The sequence below is a fragment of the Microcaecilia unicolor genome, chromosome 1 (assembly GCF_901765095.1).
Source record: "Microcaecilia unicolor chromosome 1, aMicUni1.1, whole genome shotgun sequence".
In the NCBI taxonomy this organism is placed as follows: Eukaryota; Metazoa; Chordata; class Amphibia; order Gymnophiona; family Siphonopidae; genus Microcaecilia; species Microcaecilia unicolor.
The window spans coordinates 122,506,446-122,524,720 of record NC_044031.1 but is presented as its reverse complement, the minus strand read 5'-3'; the positions used below and the strand labels follow the sequence as shown (position 1 = coordinate 122,524,720).

At 42.9% G+C, this 18,275-nt stretch overlaps 1 protein-coding gene across 2 annotated transcripts in view; it reads left to right on the top strand.

Annotated features, from left to right (window-relative positions):
- RUNDC3B (RUN domain containing 3B) overlaps positions 1-18,275 on the top strand; it is a 310,546-nt gene that overhangs the window by 255,090 nt on the left and 37,181 nt on the right. The window contains exon 9 of one of the 2 annotated variants that reach the window (XM_030199748.1): positions 14,193-14,339. The exons of the other annotated variant lie outside the window; for it this stretch is intronic. Within the exon in view, the coding sequence (XP_030055608.1) occupies positions 14,193-14,339 (147 nt within the window). The remainder of the gene's footprint in view (positions 1-14,192; positions 14,340-18,275) is intronic. 2 annotated transcript variants of the gene reach the window in all.

Genomic DNA, 18,275 nt, shown 5'->3' with positions numbered 1-18,275 from the left:
TAATCGGGCAGTGCTGCCTGGTTACCGCTGGCTTAGTGCGGGAGCCCTTACTGCCACCTCAGTGGGTGGTGGTAAGGGCTCCCCTCCGTAATGGCCGCACAGCAAATGCTTTACTTGCCACCCGGACATTTTCTGCAGGAAAGAGAGACTTCCCTTTTATCCACTGCGGTAAAAGGGGGCCTTGCTGCACGTGCAAAACACACACCAACACCAGCGTAGGTTCCTTTTTGCCGCAGTTTGGTAAAAGGGGCCTTAAGTGCTTGTTAATGCCTGATTACCTAATTAATGTATGCATACATCTGTGATTTGCACGCCCAAATTTGGGTAATCCATATAGAATCTGGCGGTATGTAAGCTAAGCACGTATTTACATAATAGTGCTTAGGCGACATTTTGGTAGTTATATGTGTACGTGCACATACACACATAAATGCCATTATTTTAAATATTTACACGTATAATTGGTGCATTTATTTTTACTGCCTGTGTTATAGAATTAGCTCCTTAATTTCCTCGTCCACAGGAGACCGGGGAGAATGATACCTGATAGTGGTGAGGAGTTGGGGTTTAGAAGAGCTATAAATGGTTCAGTTCCCCTAATAGTGCTGCTGACATCCTCAAAGCAAGATGTTTTTCATTTTTACTTTTGTACTCAATCAATTTTTGAAGATTCTCAAATGGACTCAACTCCAATATCAATTGTTATTATAGTGCGGCACTTACCTTTATAATGGACAGTCCCAACCAGGTACCAGTTTCACACACGCTTCTTCACGGGATGTCCTCTGGTGCCTCGCTCTCATGTCCGAAGAGAAAGAAGTACTGGAGCTGAGAGCGAGGCACCAGAGAACATCTCCTGAAGAAGCGTGAGTGAAACAGGTCGCCGTTGGGACTGTCCATTATAAAGGGACGTGCTGCTCCTCTTTCCCCGCACTATAATAACAACGCGCGCCAAATTGAAGTTACCACCCGACTACTGCATGGCTCTTGCAGTAATTTCATTTTTGGTGCACGTCTGATATGTGCATCTGAAAAGTATTTTTTATTTTCTGGCACGCGTAGTGGACGCACGCCATGTGGCATCTGACGCACATAGATCATTACCGCCCAAATTCTTTACCACTAGGTCTATGGCTGGCGGTAAGGTCTCAGACCCAAAATGGATGTGCAGCAATTTTGATTTTGCCACGTTCATTTTCAGCAATTAAAAAAGGCATTCCGATCAGATAACTTCAAGATTCAAACAGCAAAAATAAGCCAATAACATGAAATAGCAATCAGTCAAATAAGCGTATAATATTCGAAATCACTCAAAATAAAAAATATCAATAACCAAACATTCCCCTCGTAAATATTAATGTCATTGGTAAGTTTAGAGTGTATCTAATACAAGGTGTTCTAATTTCGCTGATGCAGTACTACCAGCATTAAGAAAGAAGACCAACTACAGATGACAAATAGATAAAGTATAATTTGTAAGGTCTATGGAATGAACTTGAGCATTTAGATTGTTAGTATAGTGTAAATGCTTGGGGTGGACATTGCAGCTTTTGTATTAGGAAAGCACAGCTAGCCCTAGTAAGGCTAGATTAATCAACCTTTTGTGCTAGAAGCAGAAAGTCTGGTGAACATGATGACAGCATACTTCTGACGACGGTCTTCTTAGCAGTTGTACATGTTATCTTTACATGTATATAGTTACCTAGAGGACAGCTAGTGACCAAAGACCATCTAAAGAAATTCGGTTTATATTCATGCTTATCAGCCAGAAGGAACAGAGCCAAAGGTAGCAAACCTGTGAGCAAAGTTAAGGCAGTACATGTTGTAGATACAGATGAATAATCCCCCACAGTCTGAATGGTGGCCAGCCTGGAACTAAAGGTTTGTTGTTACCTGTGAGAACAAGACAGGTTTTGGACATATAGAGAAAATAATACAAGGAATTCCTGCCTGAATGAAATAACACATTATGTAATGTATATGGATAGTGATTTGAATGACTATTTAGTTAATATGATGGTTTTATTGTGAGTTTTAATGTTGAAATTATGTATGCGACTTCTGTAAACCGCCCAGAATAGTACATGGTGCAGATTATAACTTTTATAAATAACTAGTAAAAAAGGCCCTTTTCTGGCTGAAATGAAACGGGCGCTAGCAAGGTTTTGCGCGGAGTGTGTATGTTTGAGAGAGTGCCTGTGAGAGTGACTGTGTGAGAGTGAGAATGTGCAAGTGTGTGTGTGTGACAGAGAGTGGGTGTGAGTGTGTCTGTGAGAGAGCGTGTGTGTATGTGAGAATGAGTGTGTGCGAGTGCTTATGTGAGACAGTGAGTGTCCTTCCCTGTCCCCCCTGTCAGGTGTCAGGACTGGGGGGACTGTGGACAGTCATGAAGGCAGCCCCTACCAAAATAATGAAAGCAAGACTATTTGTATAATAATCACTGCATTCCAGAGAACAAAATGGAGCAAGTTCCCACATGCTATCTTTTGCTTTCTGTATTCAGTAGCTGACAGGCTTGCTAGACTTCCCTAAGTGGCTGCAGCTGCAATACACTGAAAAGAAAGCAAAGAAACCTATGAGACGTTGATACGGCCATCCCCTTGGCCTCTGACGCTCCTCCCTTCTTCTATTTGACTTCCCTCTGATAGGTCCGTCATTCGGTGTGACGCTCCTCCCTTTTCCTGTTTCAGTTCCCTTTGATAGGTCAGAGCGGTGCAGCTGTGACACTCCTCCCTTCTCTGATAGGTCAGGGCGGGGCAGAGATGTAGTGTGCTTAAAAATAGTTACAGAGCTTCGAACATATGAACTGTTGAAGCCTCAGTGTGTGCTTTAGAACGTTGAGGGTGCTTTTTATGTGCAGATGGGGTGTGGCCTATGGCCCAGATGGGCGTGGCTGAGACTGAGGGTGAGTAGTGTGAATAGCCTAGCCTACCAGGAGGACAGGAGTTCAGGACAGATGGAGTGAGCTTTAGAATGTCTGAGGGGGGATTTTATTTATATAGATAATAGTAAGGGGGAAATTTTGTAACAGGAAACTGTAAGAATGGGCGAGCCCCCAATATGTAGGTAGCTATATATCCAGGAGGACAACTCGTAATATATATCCAGAGGTACTTAGCGGACAGAACACTACTAAATAGCAATTATTCTGGACTCGTGTCTAGGGAAAGCATACCTCTTTGGCCCAATGGCAAGCTAGCTGTGCTGGAAAAAGGAACAATGCCACAGATGGAATATATATTATTTATTAAGTAAAGAAATGTATATATAAATAGTTCTGAAGCAAAATACAAAATAACTTGCTATAAAAATAGATTATCACCAAAATACAGATAATGAAATATGATTATCTTAATGGACTAACTAAATGAGTGATTACACAACCAATCACAATACTGATATCCTAATAATTATTATGAGAACTTACACCTCACGTCTTATGCAAAATACAGTTAGCAGCCAAATTCACAGACCATAAGTCATGACATAAAACCCATCTGTCTCAGACAAAAGCCAAGGACTAATTATCCCCATAACCATAGGTAGTAAATCCTGGTATCTCACCCTGCAGTCTGTGGCAGACTTCCAATGGTAAAGAAACGGATTCCTCCTCTGAGACTCAAGCTGAAGCCTCAGTGAGCTTCTCAGTCCAAGAATAAAGTCCGAGATCTGTATTCTGGATGCAGATGGCACAGTCTTTAGGTAAGGCTGTATATTGTAGCTGAGCTAACCTTGTGAGTTTGTTACAAGGTATGCAGTTCACTGGTGTTTTGGAAATCAGTCTCTCGCTCTTTTTGAGCCTTCTATCCACCTGCAAGTCCTCCGGTTGTCTCCTCTCTTTTCTTCTTCAGTCCAACTTTTTGGCATCCATCAGTCAGATGATACCTGTGGACCAATCACAGATGTTGTAATAATGTCCAGCCAGCTTCTTGGTCATTAAGCGAGCCTTTGTTGTAGCCATGAAGCTGTTATCAATGGCATGCAAACCTCCCTCTCTGATCCCATACTCCTGGAGCCATGTATGTCTCTCCTCCAATCTTCCCAGGAGATAACTGGGCTAGTTTGCAACAAAGAATATGTCCTTAGGCGTGTCGGTAGTGTACCGAAGGCGGGACGGGGACGTGGTTAACAGATGGGCGTCCTCGGTCGATAATGGAAAAAAGAAGGGCGTCCCTGACGAGCATTTGGCCGACTTTACTTGGTCCCTTTTTGTTCACGACCAAGCCTCGAAAAGGTTCCCGAACTGACTAGATCGGGGATGACCTCCCCTTACTCCCCCAGTGTTCACCAACCCCCTCCCACCCAAAAAAACTAATTAAAAAACATTTTTTCCAGCCCCTATGCCAGCCTCAAATGTCATACCCAGCTCCATCACAGCAGTATGCAGGTCCCTGGAGCAGTTTTTAGTGGGTACTACAGTGCACTTCAGGCAGGTGGACCCAGGCCCATCCCCCCCTACCTGTTACACTTGTGGTGGTAAATGGGAGCCCTCCAAAACCCACACGAAACCCACTGTACCCACATCTAGGTGCCCCCCCACCCCCGTTACCCTTTAAGGGCTATGGTAGTGTTGTACAGTTGTGGGTAGTGGGTTTTGGGAGAGTTTTGGGGGGCTCAGCACCCAAGGTAAGGGAGCTATGCACTTGGGATCAATTTGTGGAGTCCACTGCAGTGCCCCCTAAGGTGCCCGGTTGGCGTCCTGGCTTGTGAGAGGGGACCAGTGCACTACAAATGCTGGCTCCTCCCATGACCAAATGGCTTGGATTTGGCCGTTTTTGAGACGGCCATCCTCGGTTTCCATTATCCGCGAAAACTGAGGTCGGCCATCTCAACATTTCGGTCGACCTAAATGTTGAGATTTGGGTGTCCCCAACCGTATTATCGAAACGAAAGATGGACTCCCATCTTGTTTTGATAATATGGGATGCCCCGCCCCTTCGCCGGGGCACCGTTAAAGATGGGCGCTCTTAAAGATGGGCGCAAATTTCGATTATGTACCTCATAGTAACATAGTAGATGACGGCAGAAAAAGACCTGCACGGTCCATTCAGTCTGCCCAACAAGATAAATTCATGTGCTACTTTTTTTGTATACCTTACCTTGATTTGTATCTGCCATTTTCAGGGCACAGACCATAGAAGTCTGCCCAGCACAGGCCCCGCCTCCCAACCACTAGCCCCGCCTCCCACCACCGGCTCTGCCACCCAATCTCGGCAAAGCTTCTGAGGATCCATTCCTTCTCAACAGGATTCCTTTATGTTTATCCCACGCATGTTTAAAATAGAACTATCCAGTAACTTGGAACATTGACTAGGCATCTGTCATGAGTTACTAACTTTCTCTCTAATTTATTTCTGTACTGTGCACAGGTTCTCAACCCAGTCCTCCGGACACACCCAGCAGTCAGGTTTTCAGAATACCTACTCTGAATACAGATGAGATAAGTTTGCATGCACTGACTCCATTGTATGCCAGTCTGTCTCATGCATATTAACTAAGCATATCTTGAAAACCAGACTGGCTTGGTATGTCCCGAGGACTGAGTTGAGAAGTCATGCGTATAGCATAATGCCCCCCCCCCCCCCCCGCCCCCTTCGATGGCCACTATTCGTAATCCAAGACCAGGATTCAACCAGAATATAAGACATCAATAAAAATCTAGAGTAGACACAGAAATGACAACATAGCAAATAATTGAAACCGTATATAGAAGGTAATTTTACAAAGATACAGGCACCTATATGTCTTTATACAATATTAATGCAAATCCAGCAACAATAAATCGTACATTCAAGGTGCAGACGTTACTCCTGCTCAAGAGCAGGTGTAAATGTTAGTGCATATGTTATATAATCACAACTTTGTCCATGCCTACTTTACAAGTATGCACCAGCTTGCAGTGCATGTACTTTTAGGCATAACCTAATGTTATAAGTGCCTATTTTGGTTTATAAAATTAACCCCATAGTGCCTACCAGGATCTAATAGTCACTAAGATAACACCCAAATATAATACATGAAGGGGCACACAAATGTCCCACCCCTTCAGTGATACCCTGCCACTCAGCACCTCTTAAAATTGCCACCGCACATGTTGTTGTCTCTGGGACCAGGGCTTCCTAGCCTCACTTTCCACTGGGAGAAACAAAAGTATAATGTGCAGCGAAATGATTGCTGCTTTGGTGCAGTCATGGCAGTGAAGAGCAAAGACGATGGCAAAAGCAGGTACAGTTCCTCTTAAAATGTCTTTTTAAACTCGCCACTGGAAAATTTTCCATCTCGTTTGTATTCATCGCTAGCAATATTCAGTTGTTGTTACAGCTGGCTGCTAGAAATGGTATGCAGTTTTTCATCTGCTCCAAAATTAGTAGGTTGCAGGAGATAGGTAGAGAGGTTGATTGGTATTGCTAAAAATGTCTATTTAAACATGGAGGTGATTATCTCTTGTGCACTCATTTGGAAACTGATGAGTGTACTTCAGCTCCTGGAAGTTTATGCAGAATTAAGTCTGTCAGGAGTTTGGAGGCAGGTGCTTAGCAACAGTTAGAAGTATGTTATTACTGATTAGAAAATGTATCGTTGGCACTTCCACTCTAATAAACAATGATATGAAAGCAAGTTAAAACAAACATTTACTAAATCTTTTAGTCTGTTTCTTGGCAACAGTTCATCCTAGGAAACAGCATTTATGTGAAATGAAATTAGTCTTCCCATTAAAGACTTTAAGGACTGTTGCTCAAATATGGTACATTCTTTATTTCTTTTTTTGTAATTTGCATTTTAGGAAATTAACAAGCATTACATTTGAAACAGAAAAACACCTATAGAAAAATTGCAGCAAAGTAAGTAATCAAAAGAAAAAAAATTGTGCTAAATAGTCCACAATAGAAGAGAAATCCAAGATCCAAGTAAAATAAATCCCTGAAGCAGAGGATAATTTAAGGGAAAAACAAAAGAGGCATCAACCAGTAAATACTAAGAAGAGCCAATAATCAATTGTACCAAGCTTTTAAATGTCTCTACTAGTTGGTGCAAGAAATTCTAGCCTCTTTGCATCTATAAACAATTTCAATTGCTCAGGGTCAAAAAAGGTATGCTTAAAAGTGGAAAAAGTCAAAAAACATTTACATGGAAGCCATAGCAAAAATGTACCCCCAAGGGCCAACACTTGTTGCCTCATTTGAAGAAAATTTTTCCTATGCTCTTGGGTGACCTTAGTTAAATCAGGAAATATCCATATCTTTTGACCTATAAAGAGCTTTTATCTATGACAGAAGTAAAGTTTCATAACACGATCATGATCTTGTGGAAAAACAAAGGTCACCAGAAGAGTTGTATGATTTACAGTTTCAAAGTCAGATTTTTCCAGAAAACCGGTCAAATCTAAACTGTTCTGAGATATAGCTTCTACCTGTGCAGCACAAGTGCAGCACAGGTCCTTGCTGATGGCTCCTGACACAGACACTTAACAAAGTCCAGGACACGTAGTAGGCGCTGCAGCGAACCCCAGCTAGAAGCAGCAAGAACCAAGCCCAGCAGCAGGCAGACAGGGTCTGGAACAGACCAAAGATCTAGGCACGCTGCAAGCAAGAAAAGTCAGAAACAGGCAGGTAGGTACACTAGATCAAGGCAGGGCAGGGACAGGATAGCAGGAATGCTGGAGCAAGGCAGAACAGGAACAGGCTGGCAGGAACAAGGTAGGGCAGATGCACTGGAACAAGGCAAGGCAGGAGTACTGGAACAGCAATACACACTGAAGTCTGCAAGACACCAGGAAGCCTGTTTGCAAAGACACTGGTTGAGAGTAGGGAGTTTCCTTAAATACCTAGGCAGGATGTGATATCAGTCAGCGCCATATTGCAGGGCTATAAAAAGGAAGTGCTGAGTTCCAAGAAGCAGACAAGATTCCTCAGACATGGGAGGATGTTGGACCATAGAAGACTTCAGAAAAGAGGTGAGGGGCGTGACAGCACCCCCTCATCTATTCTCCCTCCCCGGCCTTCTAGGCTTGGATTTCAGGGGATAGAGGTGATGAAAGCATCTGATTTGCAGAGGCATGAGCATTATCAGCAGGTTCCCATGTATTATTTTTTAGTCCAAAGCCCTTCCAAGCAAGAAGATAATGTAGTTTCCCCATAATCCGCTTTGCATCCAATATGTCTTGCACCTCGAATTCTGGATCATCTGCAACCACTGGTGCAGGTGGTGGAGGTTCTGACTTTAGTGTAGGATACATGGAAGGCATTATGAATGTGCATAGAGGGGGGAAGCCACAACCAATAAGTGACTGGGCCCAGCAGACATTGTACTGTAAACCTAGGTGAGAACTTCTGAGATGGCACCTAGGTGCTGAACCACACCTTCGCCCTGGGGTGTCATTTACAGTTGGCTTGTTTCTTCTAAGGTGCTAAAGTCTTAGTGAGCAGGCATTGGGTCTTCTCCAAAAATTTCTCAAATATTCCCAACCCCTTGTTGAACCGTAGGGGTGGTAGAAGAGTACAGGAATCCGGGGCTGTTGTCCATATGCCACAGAGAAAGGAGAGGATCCTGTAGGTTAATCGATGTGATATTATAAGAGAATTCAGCCCAGGGAAGTAGAGGCACCCAGTCGTCCTGGCGCTCACTTAGGCTTAGAGGAAACCTTTTTTAGGATTTGATTTAGCCTTTGAGGGGGGGGGGGGGGGGTTATGGGAATATCATACTGGCATATCAGCAGTTAATCCGCAAAGTTCTTGGCGGCCCCAGAATTAAGGAAGGCTCCCAATTGAAGAGTGACCGGTAAGTTGATGAGGGAAGTTGAAGTCATTCGGACCTAGGAGTGCCTCCCCAACCAACCCTAGGCCTTGGAGTTTCCTGGCTTCCTGGGACATTTAGTTACATAATGTCCTGGGCCTGCGCAATATAAACATAGATCCTGTGCTTTCTGATGTTTTTTCTCCTCTCACTGTCGAGAATGCCCCTACCTGCATGGGGACCTCCACACCCGCAGTGAAAGAGAGGAATGGAGCCTGGGGCTGTATAGGCTTCTGAAATTGGGTTACCAAATGTATGGGGCGACATCGGTCTCCACATTCCTTGGCCCTCTCCTCTCCTTGGCCTTCTCCTGGAATTGAATGTCAATCTTGATGCATAGGGAAATAGTCATCCAAGTTGGTGGGGAGATCCCACCTTGCAAGTTCATCCTTAATGCACTGTGCAAGGTCCTGCCATAAAACAGCCACTTGGCCTCCTGATTCCATTGTAGTTCTGAAATCAGTGTCCAGAATCAAATGGCATACTGACCCACAGTTAGTGTCCCTTGTAGACGCAGGAGCTTGGAAGCTACAGAGGAGGAATGCCCTGGCTCGTCAAACACCTGCCAAAAGCGAGTGAGAAAGTCCACTAGGTTGGACATATAAGCGGGTCATCCTGCGTCCACAGGGGAGATGCCCAAGTCAGTGCATGCCCGGAAAGGAGAGAGACAATAAAGGTGGCCTTGATCCAATCAGATGGAAAGCTGGCGGGCTGTAGCTCAGATTTCATTAGGCACTAATTTATAAATCCCTTACACACCTTGTGGTCTCCATCAAAACGTGATAGTGTTGAAATTCGTGCCTGAGGCATCGGGTAAGCTGGAGGCAGAACCATAATGTATTCTTCTTTACCATGTATGTATGCACCTTAATGCAATACCATTTGTAATTCTGTTACCCGGAAATGGCAATCGCCATTACGGCAAATGTAAGCCACATTGAGCCTGCAAATTGGTGGGAAAATGTGGGATACAAATGCTACAAATAAATAAATAAACCACTTGAGGGAGTCCTGGGCCTGGGCACTTTTAAGGGAAGCCCAGGACCACCTCCTCGAATGCCTTCGGCCTTGCTAACGAGGTCTTCTTCCAGCCTTGTGTGTCTTGTCCTGCTGAGTTCCTGCATGCCTTGAAGGTCCTTCCGAGTTCCTGCATGCCTTGAAGCTCCTGCCTTGCTTCTGACTTCCTGCCAAACTCTGGTCCTGCCTGGTCTCAGAGTTCCTGCCAAGCTCCAGCCCTGCCTTGTCTTTGAGTTCCTGCTAAGCTCCAAGCCTTGTCTGTGAGTTCATGCCTTGCCAAGCTCTTGCCCTACCTTGTTGGGTTCCCACCAAGCTTCAGCCCTGCCTTGTCTCCGAGTTCCTGTCAAGTTCCACCCTGCTTTCTCTCTCAGTTCCAGTTCTTTCATGTCTGTTTTGCCATTTCTACTAGCCCTAGCCTTGACTTTTTTGTGCTTTGTTGTGTCTAGATCCAGTTCTTGCCCTGCCTAGCCTTGCCTTGTCTGGACCCATTTCTAACCTTGTTTCCTTGTCTTGCCTTAACCTGTCTGGGTCCAGTAGTTGCCCTGGTTCCTGTCTTGCCTTGTTCAGTTCCAGGTCTTGCCTTGTCCTTCCTAGTTCTGCCTGTTTTGTTCTGCCTTGCCTTGTCTGCCTTGTCCTTCCTAGCCTGTCTGTCTTGTTTGCTCTGGTGTCTGTCTCACCTTGCCTTGTCCAGATCTAGTTCTTATCCTGTTGTCCTGCTTAGTCATGTCTAGCCTAGTCTTATCCCTAACACATTAACAACAAACAGTACTCCTGTTCTATATAAATTACAAAATCTTTATTAGTGAAACAAACCAGTGCATTAAAAGAATTACCAAATAGTATCCCTGCAACTCACTCACACTGCCATCCACACCAGACTTATACCCTGATCACATATGTAAATCCCACAAAGAACATTGAACATAAACCCTAAATTGCAGTTTCTTCAGTCTCTGTGTATCATCAGAGCACAATCTCAATAAAGATCAGTCAGTGAGCCCTAAAAAAACACAAGGGCACACAAAACCCAGTTCTTAATTATAGCAGATATTGAACATTGCTGATCTTTGTATCCGACAAGTTCTCAAGTGAAGAAAGAAAAAAACTCCACTGCAATATAAAGCCACTGTTCTTATCCCTGTGATAAAAAAAACAAAGCACAGAGAAACACTGGGAATTGCAGAGTCACACAAATCTTCTGTGATCCTCCTGCACGCAGTCAAACCTTTAAATTAAAGGCAGCCAAAGAATGCTTCAGGTAAGTGGGAGGCTTCCAGGGATAGGTAAATTAAACCCACATAGTTGGTGTACTCCAATTCGAGACCGCATTTCGTAGCTGTTCCTCAGGGGCAACCCCTAATCACCTATAACATATCAGCAAACAGAAAAAACACAATAACATAGGCAACTAACAATCTAACAATCACTTTTCAAATGAATACAATCCATGTGGATATACATTGTAGCAGCTCTACCAGGCACCAATACCTGTTAAGTTTTCCCTTGGTTCGAAAAATCAAAGCTACACGAGTATTTCAAGCATCTCTTTCATATCAGGCATCATTATGCTAGAATTCTCTTCCCCTCTCTCTTAAACAAATAGATCATTTTTGTCTATTCAGAAGGCTGTTAGAGACGTTTCTTATTTTAAAAACAACAACTTTTTTTTGGATTCAGGTTCATGATATGATCTTTTACTGCCCATGTCGGGGGAATTTATTTTATTGTAAATCTCTGAGATGTGCTGCAGTTTCATTATTTTTACCCACATTGAACTTGATGGCTTTTGCAGGATATTAGATCGTAATGTAATATAAATGTTTATTAATGTTCGTATTGATTGACTGTATTGCTCATATTTCTGGGGAGTCAAGCAGTCAATCAATTTGAACATGTGTTTTCTTACATTAGGATAATTTAATGGACTTAACGCAACTCTTCCTCTCTACGATTCCCAAATGTGTCTGTAACACATGAACCTTATTCTACCATAATACCACTTTGTATTTATTCTTTACCGGCTTGGCGAATGCCTACGGTACTATGTAAGCCACATTGAGCCTGCAGATAGGTGGGAAAATGTGGGATACAAATGTAACAAATAAATTAAATAAATTAAATTTAAGGATACTTGATAATGTGTTAGAAGCTGTGCTGTTTATGTGAAGGGATAGCCTAGTGGATAGAGCAGCAGGTTGAGAAACCAGGGCAAGTGAGGGTTCAAATCCCATTAATGCTTCTTGTGACTTTGGGCAAGTCACCGAGGGGCCCTTTTACAAAGCCATGGGAGGGCTAACGTGCGGGTAGCGTGCGCCATGTTGGCACTACCGCCGGAGTAGCATGTGCACCCAATGGCAATTCCGAGTTTGGCATGCACCAATTCCCACGATAGAAAATATTTTTCTATTTTCTACCACAGGGGTGTTCCCAGCGGTAATCGGCAGCATGGCCATGTTGGCGCACGCTGCATGGTTACCGTGTGGGTGGCATGTGAGCCCTTACCACTAAGTCAGTGGCTGGCAGTAAGAGTTCAGGCAGTAAATAGGCGTGCGCTAGTTTTAATTTTTACACACAACCATTTCACGGCCCATTAAAAAATGGCCTTTTTACCACGGCTTTGTAAAAGGACACCTTAGCCCTTTATTGCCTCAGAATTAAGCTCAGAGCTAAACTTACTGAAAGGTGCTACTATGTTAACCATATGCTAATATACATTAATGTGTGGTATTTACCTGATAATGTATTAAGGCCATTACAGATTACAGCTGAAAGATTATTATTGGTGCTACTTGATCTGAGCGTACTCCTATCCTGTATTCACTGCAGTGGTTGCCGGTTGTATGGCTTTGGTTCACGAGGCCTTTAATAACAAAGCATCTGCATCTGTTGCTACACTATTAAAGCTCTACTGCCTACCATGACATTTAAAAATTGGAAAATCAATGTTTATTAAATGTTCCCTTGCATCACTATGTTTGGTTGGCGAGGCTCATGTGCAGATGTTTTCGTTGCTGCACTCACATTTATGGAATTCTTTGCCTGTTCAGCTGAGACTATTTTTACATTTGGAAAACAATGTCTCCTTTATTTAGACAGCCTCTTCTATCCTTTCCTTGAGTACAGATGATGGGACATTTTCACTAGCAGTTTTAATCTGGCACTGTTTGGCTTTGAAGAAGTGTTGAGGAAGCATGATGGTTTTTCTGTATTTTGTTTTGTTTGTTTTAAATATTTGTTTTAGTTATTCTTAATTTTTATGATTGATTTATATGTTTTCATCTTTGGGTTTGATTCCTGTATGTTGGTTGTAACCCACTTAGGTTTTTAAATTATACAGGCTAAAAAAATTTTTAATTAAATAAATTTTATACAGTGTGACCTATTTATTAATAATGTATGTGAGCATCTTTAGTGCACTTTAATAAATGTAGCCCTTAAATTGTATTGTAAACTCTCCAAGGTAGGGAAATAGCTACTGATCTGAATGTAGCTTACCCCAAACAACTACTAAAAAAGTAGAAGCTTAATCCAATTTAAAAAAAAAAATCTTAAAAGAAGCAATGTAAAAGCACTAACAGGATATAAAAGGCAAATTGTGTGTTGCAAATGTGCCTGATTGATCAGTGTTACATGAAGGTGCTGTATGTTTCTGGCCCTCCACACCAATACATTTCTGTAACCAGTTTGCACCAAGTAATTTGACACAAAGTTTATGGTTATCAGTACAGGTTCTCAACACAGATTCTGCATATAACACCATCAGTTTGTCCTTCCAACAGGCCATGTTCACTAAACTGTACACCAGAAAGAGACAGTGGCGGAATTTGTCCAGTAAACTGTGCCCAAAATGTGAAAACAACATGAAAAATATCATCATATAGCCAGCTAACTGGATTGTATCTAGAAATATTTCCTGGTTTTGCAGATCTTGCTTGGAATTTCTGTTATACAGAAATCTGCAAGTTTCATGATATTTTAAACCTTTTTTGGGGGGCATTAACAGAGGCAGGTCACAGAGCTTTAACTTTAAAAGCCCTTCATTGATGGCTATGTACCAAAATATTTATCTAAAGGAAAAAGTCACCCTCCAAATGGGAAAAATTGAGAAATGGGTGAATGTTGGGTAAAATAAATCAATGCTAAATGATCCCAGAAGGAGATAAAAGATGAAGCTGGGTCTTAGGGCTCTGCTGCTATTTATAACCTGTTCAAACTGTGCTCTCAGAGGCATGACCTAGGCTGAAGCTCTCTGGAGATCTGATCTTGTGCTCATGCTGCTGCCATTTGTCCTTTACTTAATTGGCGGCCTGGAGCTGTAGTCCCTCTTTGTTATCTGTTCTTGTGATTAAAAAACAAGGCATTCACTGTCTATATTTCCACAGGACTATGCTAAAGAATAATGACTTAAGGTCAAGGCAAGAGTTAACGGCCCATCTCACCAATCAGTGGCCTTCTCCAGGAGCGCTGGATGTTCATGCTGTTGCCCTCGATACATTGTTTTACCGAAAGCACAATGAACAGTGGGATGAGTAAGTCGAATGTCCAGTTTCTCCATTAGTTGTCCATTTCACTCGCTCATCAGACCCTCTTTTCAAAAACCAAAAGTGCACATGTCTTCCAGTGCAGCACCCTTAATTCATTAATAACCTGTGCATGTATTCTTCCTGATTGTAGCATGCAGTTGATAGGATCAGCTGAGTATATGTTTCAGACTGTATGGTGAACACGCAGAGCAGAGTTATTTATGTTTAATCTTTTTTATTGAGTAAAGAAACATTGCAAATACAAAACCATAATGTGCAGATACTTATTTCTTTAAACATTCCTTCCCAACTTCCCTCTGTCTCCCATCCCTCCCTTCTCTCCCTCCCGCAGTCCCTTCTCCCCTCCCCAAATTCTGAGTCCAGCTATGTGTCTCATTAAAAATTCAACAGTCTACTTCTAGCATGTGAGGACAACGTGTTAAGGAATGGGCTCCAAATGTTCTGAAATTGCAGTCCTGTTTGAGCTTTAAAGTCCATCACTGCCATCCTTTCAACTCGCACTAGTGCAATCATGCGGGCTCTCCATCGTGAACAGGTAGGGTAATGTCGGGTAATCCATTCAGATAGGATCACCTGTTTAGCTACAATGATAGATTTGTTCACAAAAGCTGTTAGTCCTGCTGGGATGGGGTGAATTAGTATCGGATGTCCCAATAGTAACCCTGGATCATACTTCCACCCTGCTGACCATATTTTTGAAACACATTGTATTATATCCTTCCAGTATTGGGTTATACCTCTGCAGGACCACAACATATGCCCCAAGGTAGCCCCCGGCTCTCGACATTTAGGGCACTCTCCCCAAGGAGAGAGCCCCATATGAAAGGCCCTTCGGGGAGATATATACAGCCGTAGCGCCACTTTATATTGAGTCTCCCAATGAGATATCATCATTGTCTGTTTTCGCATCGTGATTATATGTGACTTAAACTGAGATAGAGTAAGATTCATTGGAATATCTTGTTGCCACATGAGTAGCAATTTCTTGTAGTCCAGCTCCTCTGCCGTATCACAAATATGCCTATGATGGAATTTGAGAGGCACCTTCTGCTGTGCTGTCAGTGAGAAAGCTGTGGCCAATTCCTCTTGAACATCTTCAGCCAGATCTTCCCATGGTAAAGATTGTATATAGTGTCTTAACTGAAAGTAATGAAACTTGTCCGAGGGAAGCATTGCAAACTCGGCTTTTAATTCTTGGAAGGGTTTTATCTTACCCTCTTGAGTGAGTGCCTGCGTCAGGTACACCATTCCATTCCGTTTCCAACGGGCAAAAACTGGATATAGGAGCCCTGGTTCAAAAGCAGGGTTTCCACAGATCGACAGATATGGAGTAACTTTAGCTGAAAACCTATGGAGTTTGCAAATCCATTTCCACACCGCCTTCGCGGATCCCATTATTCCAGATTTTTGCAGTATGTATGGAGGCGAAGGTCCTCTAGTATACAAATAATTACTGAAGTGTAGCCCAGAATATAATTGTAATTCCATTGATGTATTGGTATAATCTTGTGTGCCTCTAAACCAATCATTCAGATGACGCATTCCGCTGGCAATAGTCATGTATTTTACATTTAACAGGCCCAGTCCGCCATACTCTGTCGGAACACATATTGTGGAGAAAGGGAGGCGTGGTTTCCTCCCCTTCCATAGAAAGGATTGTACTATCTTTATCAGTTTATATTCATCAATCTTTGTTAGAGATAGCGGTAGTGTTTGAAATGTGTATAGCCATTTGGGAGCAATAACCATGTTAAACAAAGCGATTCTCCCCATCAGGGAGAGTGGTAATGGAGTCCAAGCTTGCAGTTGTTTATTTGTATCCTGCATCAGTCACTGCACATTTTGTTCATACAGTGTGGTCAAGTTCATAGGGATATTCACTCCCAGGTATTTTATGGAGGTTTGTGCCCACTGCAGAGGAAATGTCCCAGTCCACCTTGCTCGCGTCTCTGGAAATGCCGGGAGTGCCACTGATTTGTGCAAATTTAAACAGAAACCTGAATATCCCCCATATTCTTCTATTGTCTGGACTAAGGGTCCCAATGTTTCAGTAGGCTCTCTCAAGACCACCAGCAGGTCATCAGCATATGCTAAAATTTTAATTTCCTGGCCTGCCAGCTTGACCCCCCGGATATCCGGAGCCGAGGAGACTTTCCTTATCAAAGGTTCCAGGGTTATCAAGAACAGCAAAGGCGACAGGGGACAACCCTGTCTTGTACCTCGACAAATTTGAAATTCTGGTTCTTTTATCCCATTTACTACCACTCCTGCTCTAGGTCCTCTATACAGTGCCTGTACTGCTTGCATAAACCAGCCCTCTATGCCCATCTCTGATAATGTTGAAAACATGAAGTCCCATCCTACCTTATCAAAGGCCTTCTCCGCGTCTAAGCTCAAGATCAGGGTGGGCTTTCCAATCTGTTGACTTGCTGCTAGGGCCATCAGGGTTTTTCGAACATTATGGACCGATTGACGACCTCGCACAAATCCCACCTGATCTTCCCCAATCAGTGATGGTAAGCATTGTGCTAATCGTTCCGCCATCATCTTTGCCAATATTTTGGTATCAACGTTGAGCAGAGATATCGGCCTATAGGATTCCACCTTATCAAGAGGTTTCCCCGGCTTCGGTATTAGTGTGATCAATGCCGAGTTAGCATATCTTGGAAAACTTTTTTTTTCCACTACTTCCCGATGATAGTCTAACAACGCTACTAAAGCTTCTCCCGGTAACAATTTGAAATACTCCCCGGACAGCCCATCTGGGCCAGGCGCTGACCATAATTTTAATGTTTTAATCACCCCTTGTAGTTCCTGCATTGTTAATGGTTTATTTAGACATTCTACTTGCTCTACTGATAATCTTGGGAGCCCCAACTGCTGCAAGTAATTCCGTGTTGCCTGCTCTGTAGAAGGTGGTCCCGCCTGATATAAAGTAGTGAAGTAATTTGTAAATGCCTGTCCTATGTCTCTATTGTTAGTAAGAATGTTCCCCTTGGAATCTTTAATTACTGTTATCGTCCTTGGGACTCCCACATTTTTAATTAAGCGCCCTAGCATTTTGCCTGTTCTGTTACCAAATCTCTGTAGTTTAAATTTGTAGGACAGTGCTGATTTAAGTTCATTTTCATGCAATAAACTATTTAATGCTACCTGGGTGGCCTTTAAGAGTTCTAGATTGTCTACTGTGGGGTGATGTAGGTGGATTCTCTTAGCTTTTTGCAATTGTCGTTCTAACCTTAAAATACCTGTGGCCCTTTTCTTATTTTTAATGTGACAATATGCTATGATGGCACCCCGCAATACCGCTTTGGAAGCGGACCAAAATAGCTCCGGTTGTGATTCAAGATGTGCTTGATTATGTTCTATGTATTGGGCCCATGTCTTTTGTATATGTATTCGTAAGTGTTGGTCTTGATATAATTGCACAGGGAATCTCCCCCCCCCTCCCCCCCCTATCATCATTTGTGAATGCAAAATCCACCCATACTAATGAGTGGTCAGTTATCTCCTCAGGCCCAATAGTTGCCGATTTTACTGTGTAAAAAAGTGAGCGAGCCACCATTATATAATCAATCCGGGCAAATGTCCCGTGTGCTCTTGATCTGTGTGTGTAATCTTTATCTCCCGGATGGTGAATTCTCCATGGATCCACCAGATCAAGAGTCTGATTAAACCCCTGAAACTCTTTAGCACGTGTTCCCCTGTAGTGTGAGGCTAGTATATTTGAGCAGTCTTGGCGCGGGTCAATTACTGCATTAAAATCTCCCACAACCACCAGATCTCTTCTTCCATTATGCAAACATTTCCCAGCTAGCGATTTAAAGAATGTGGCTTCGTAGTTATTGGGCCCATATAAGACTAGTAGTGTAAATTCTTTCCCTGAAAGCCACACGTTTAATAAAATATATTCTCCTTTGA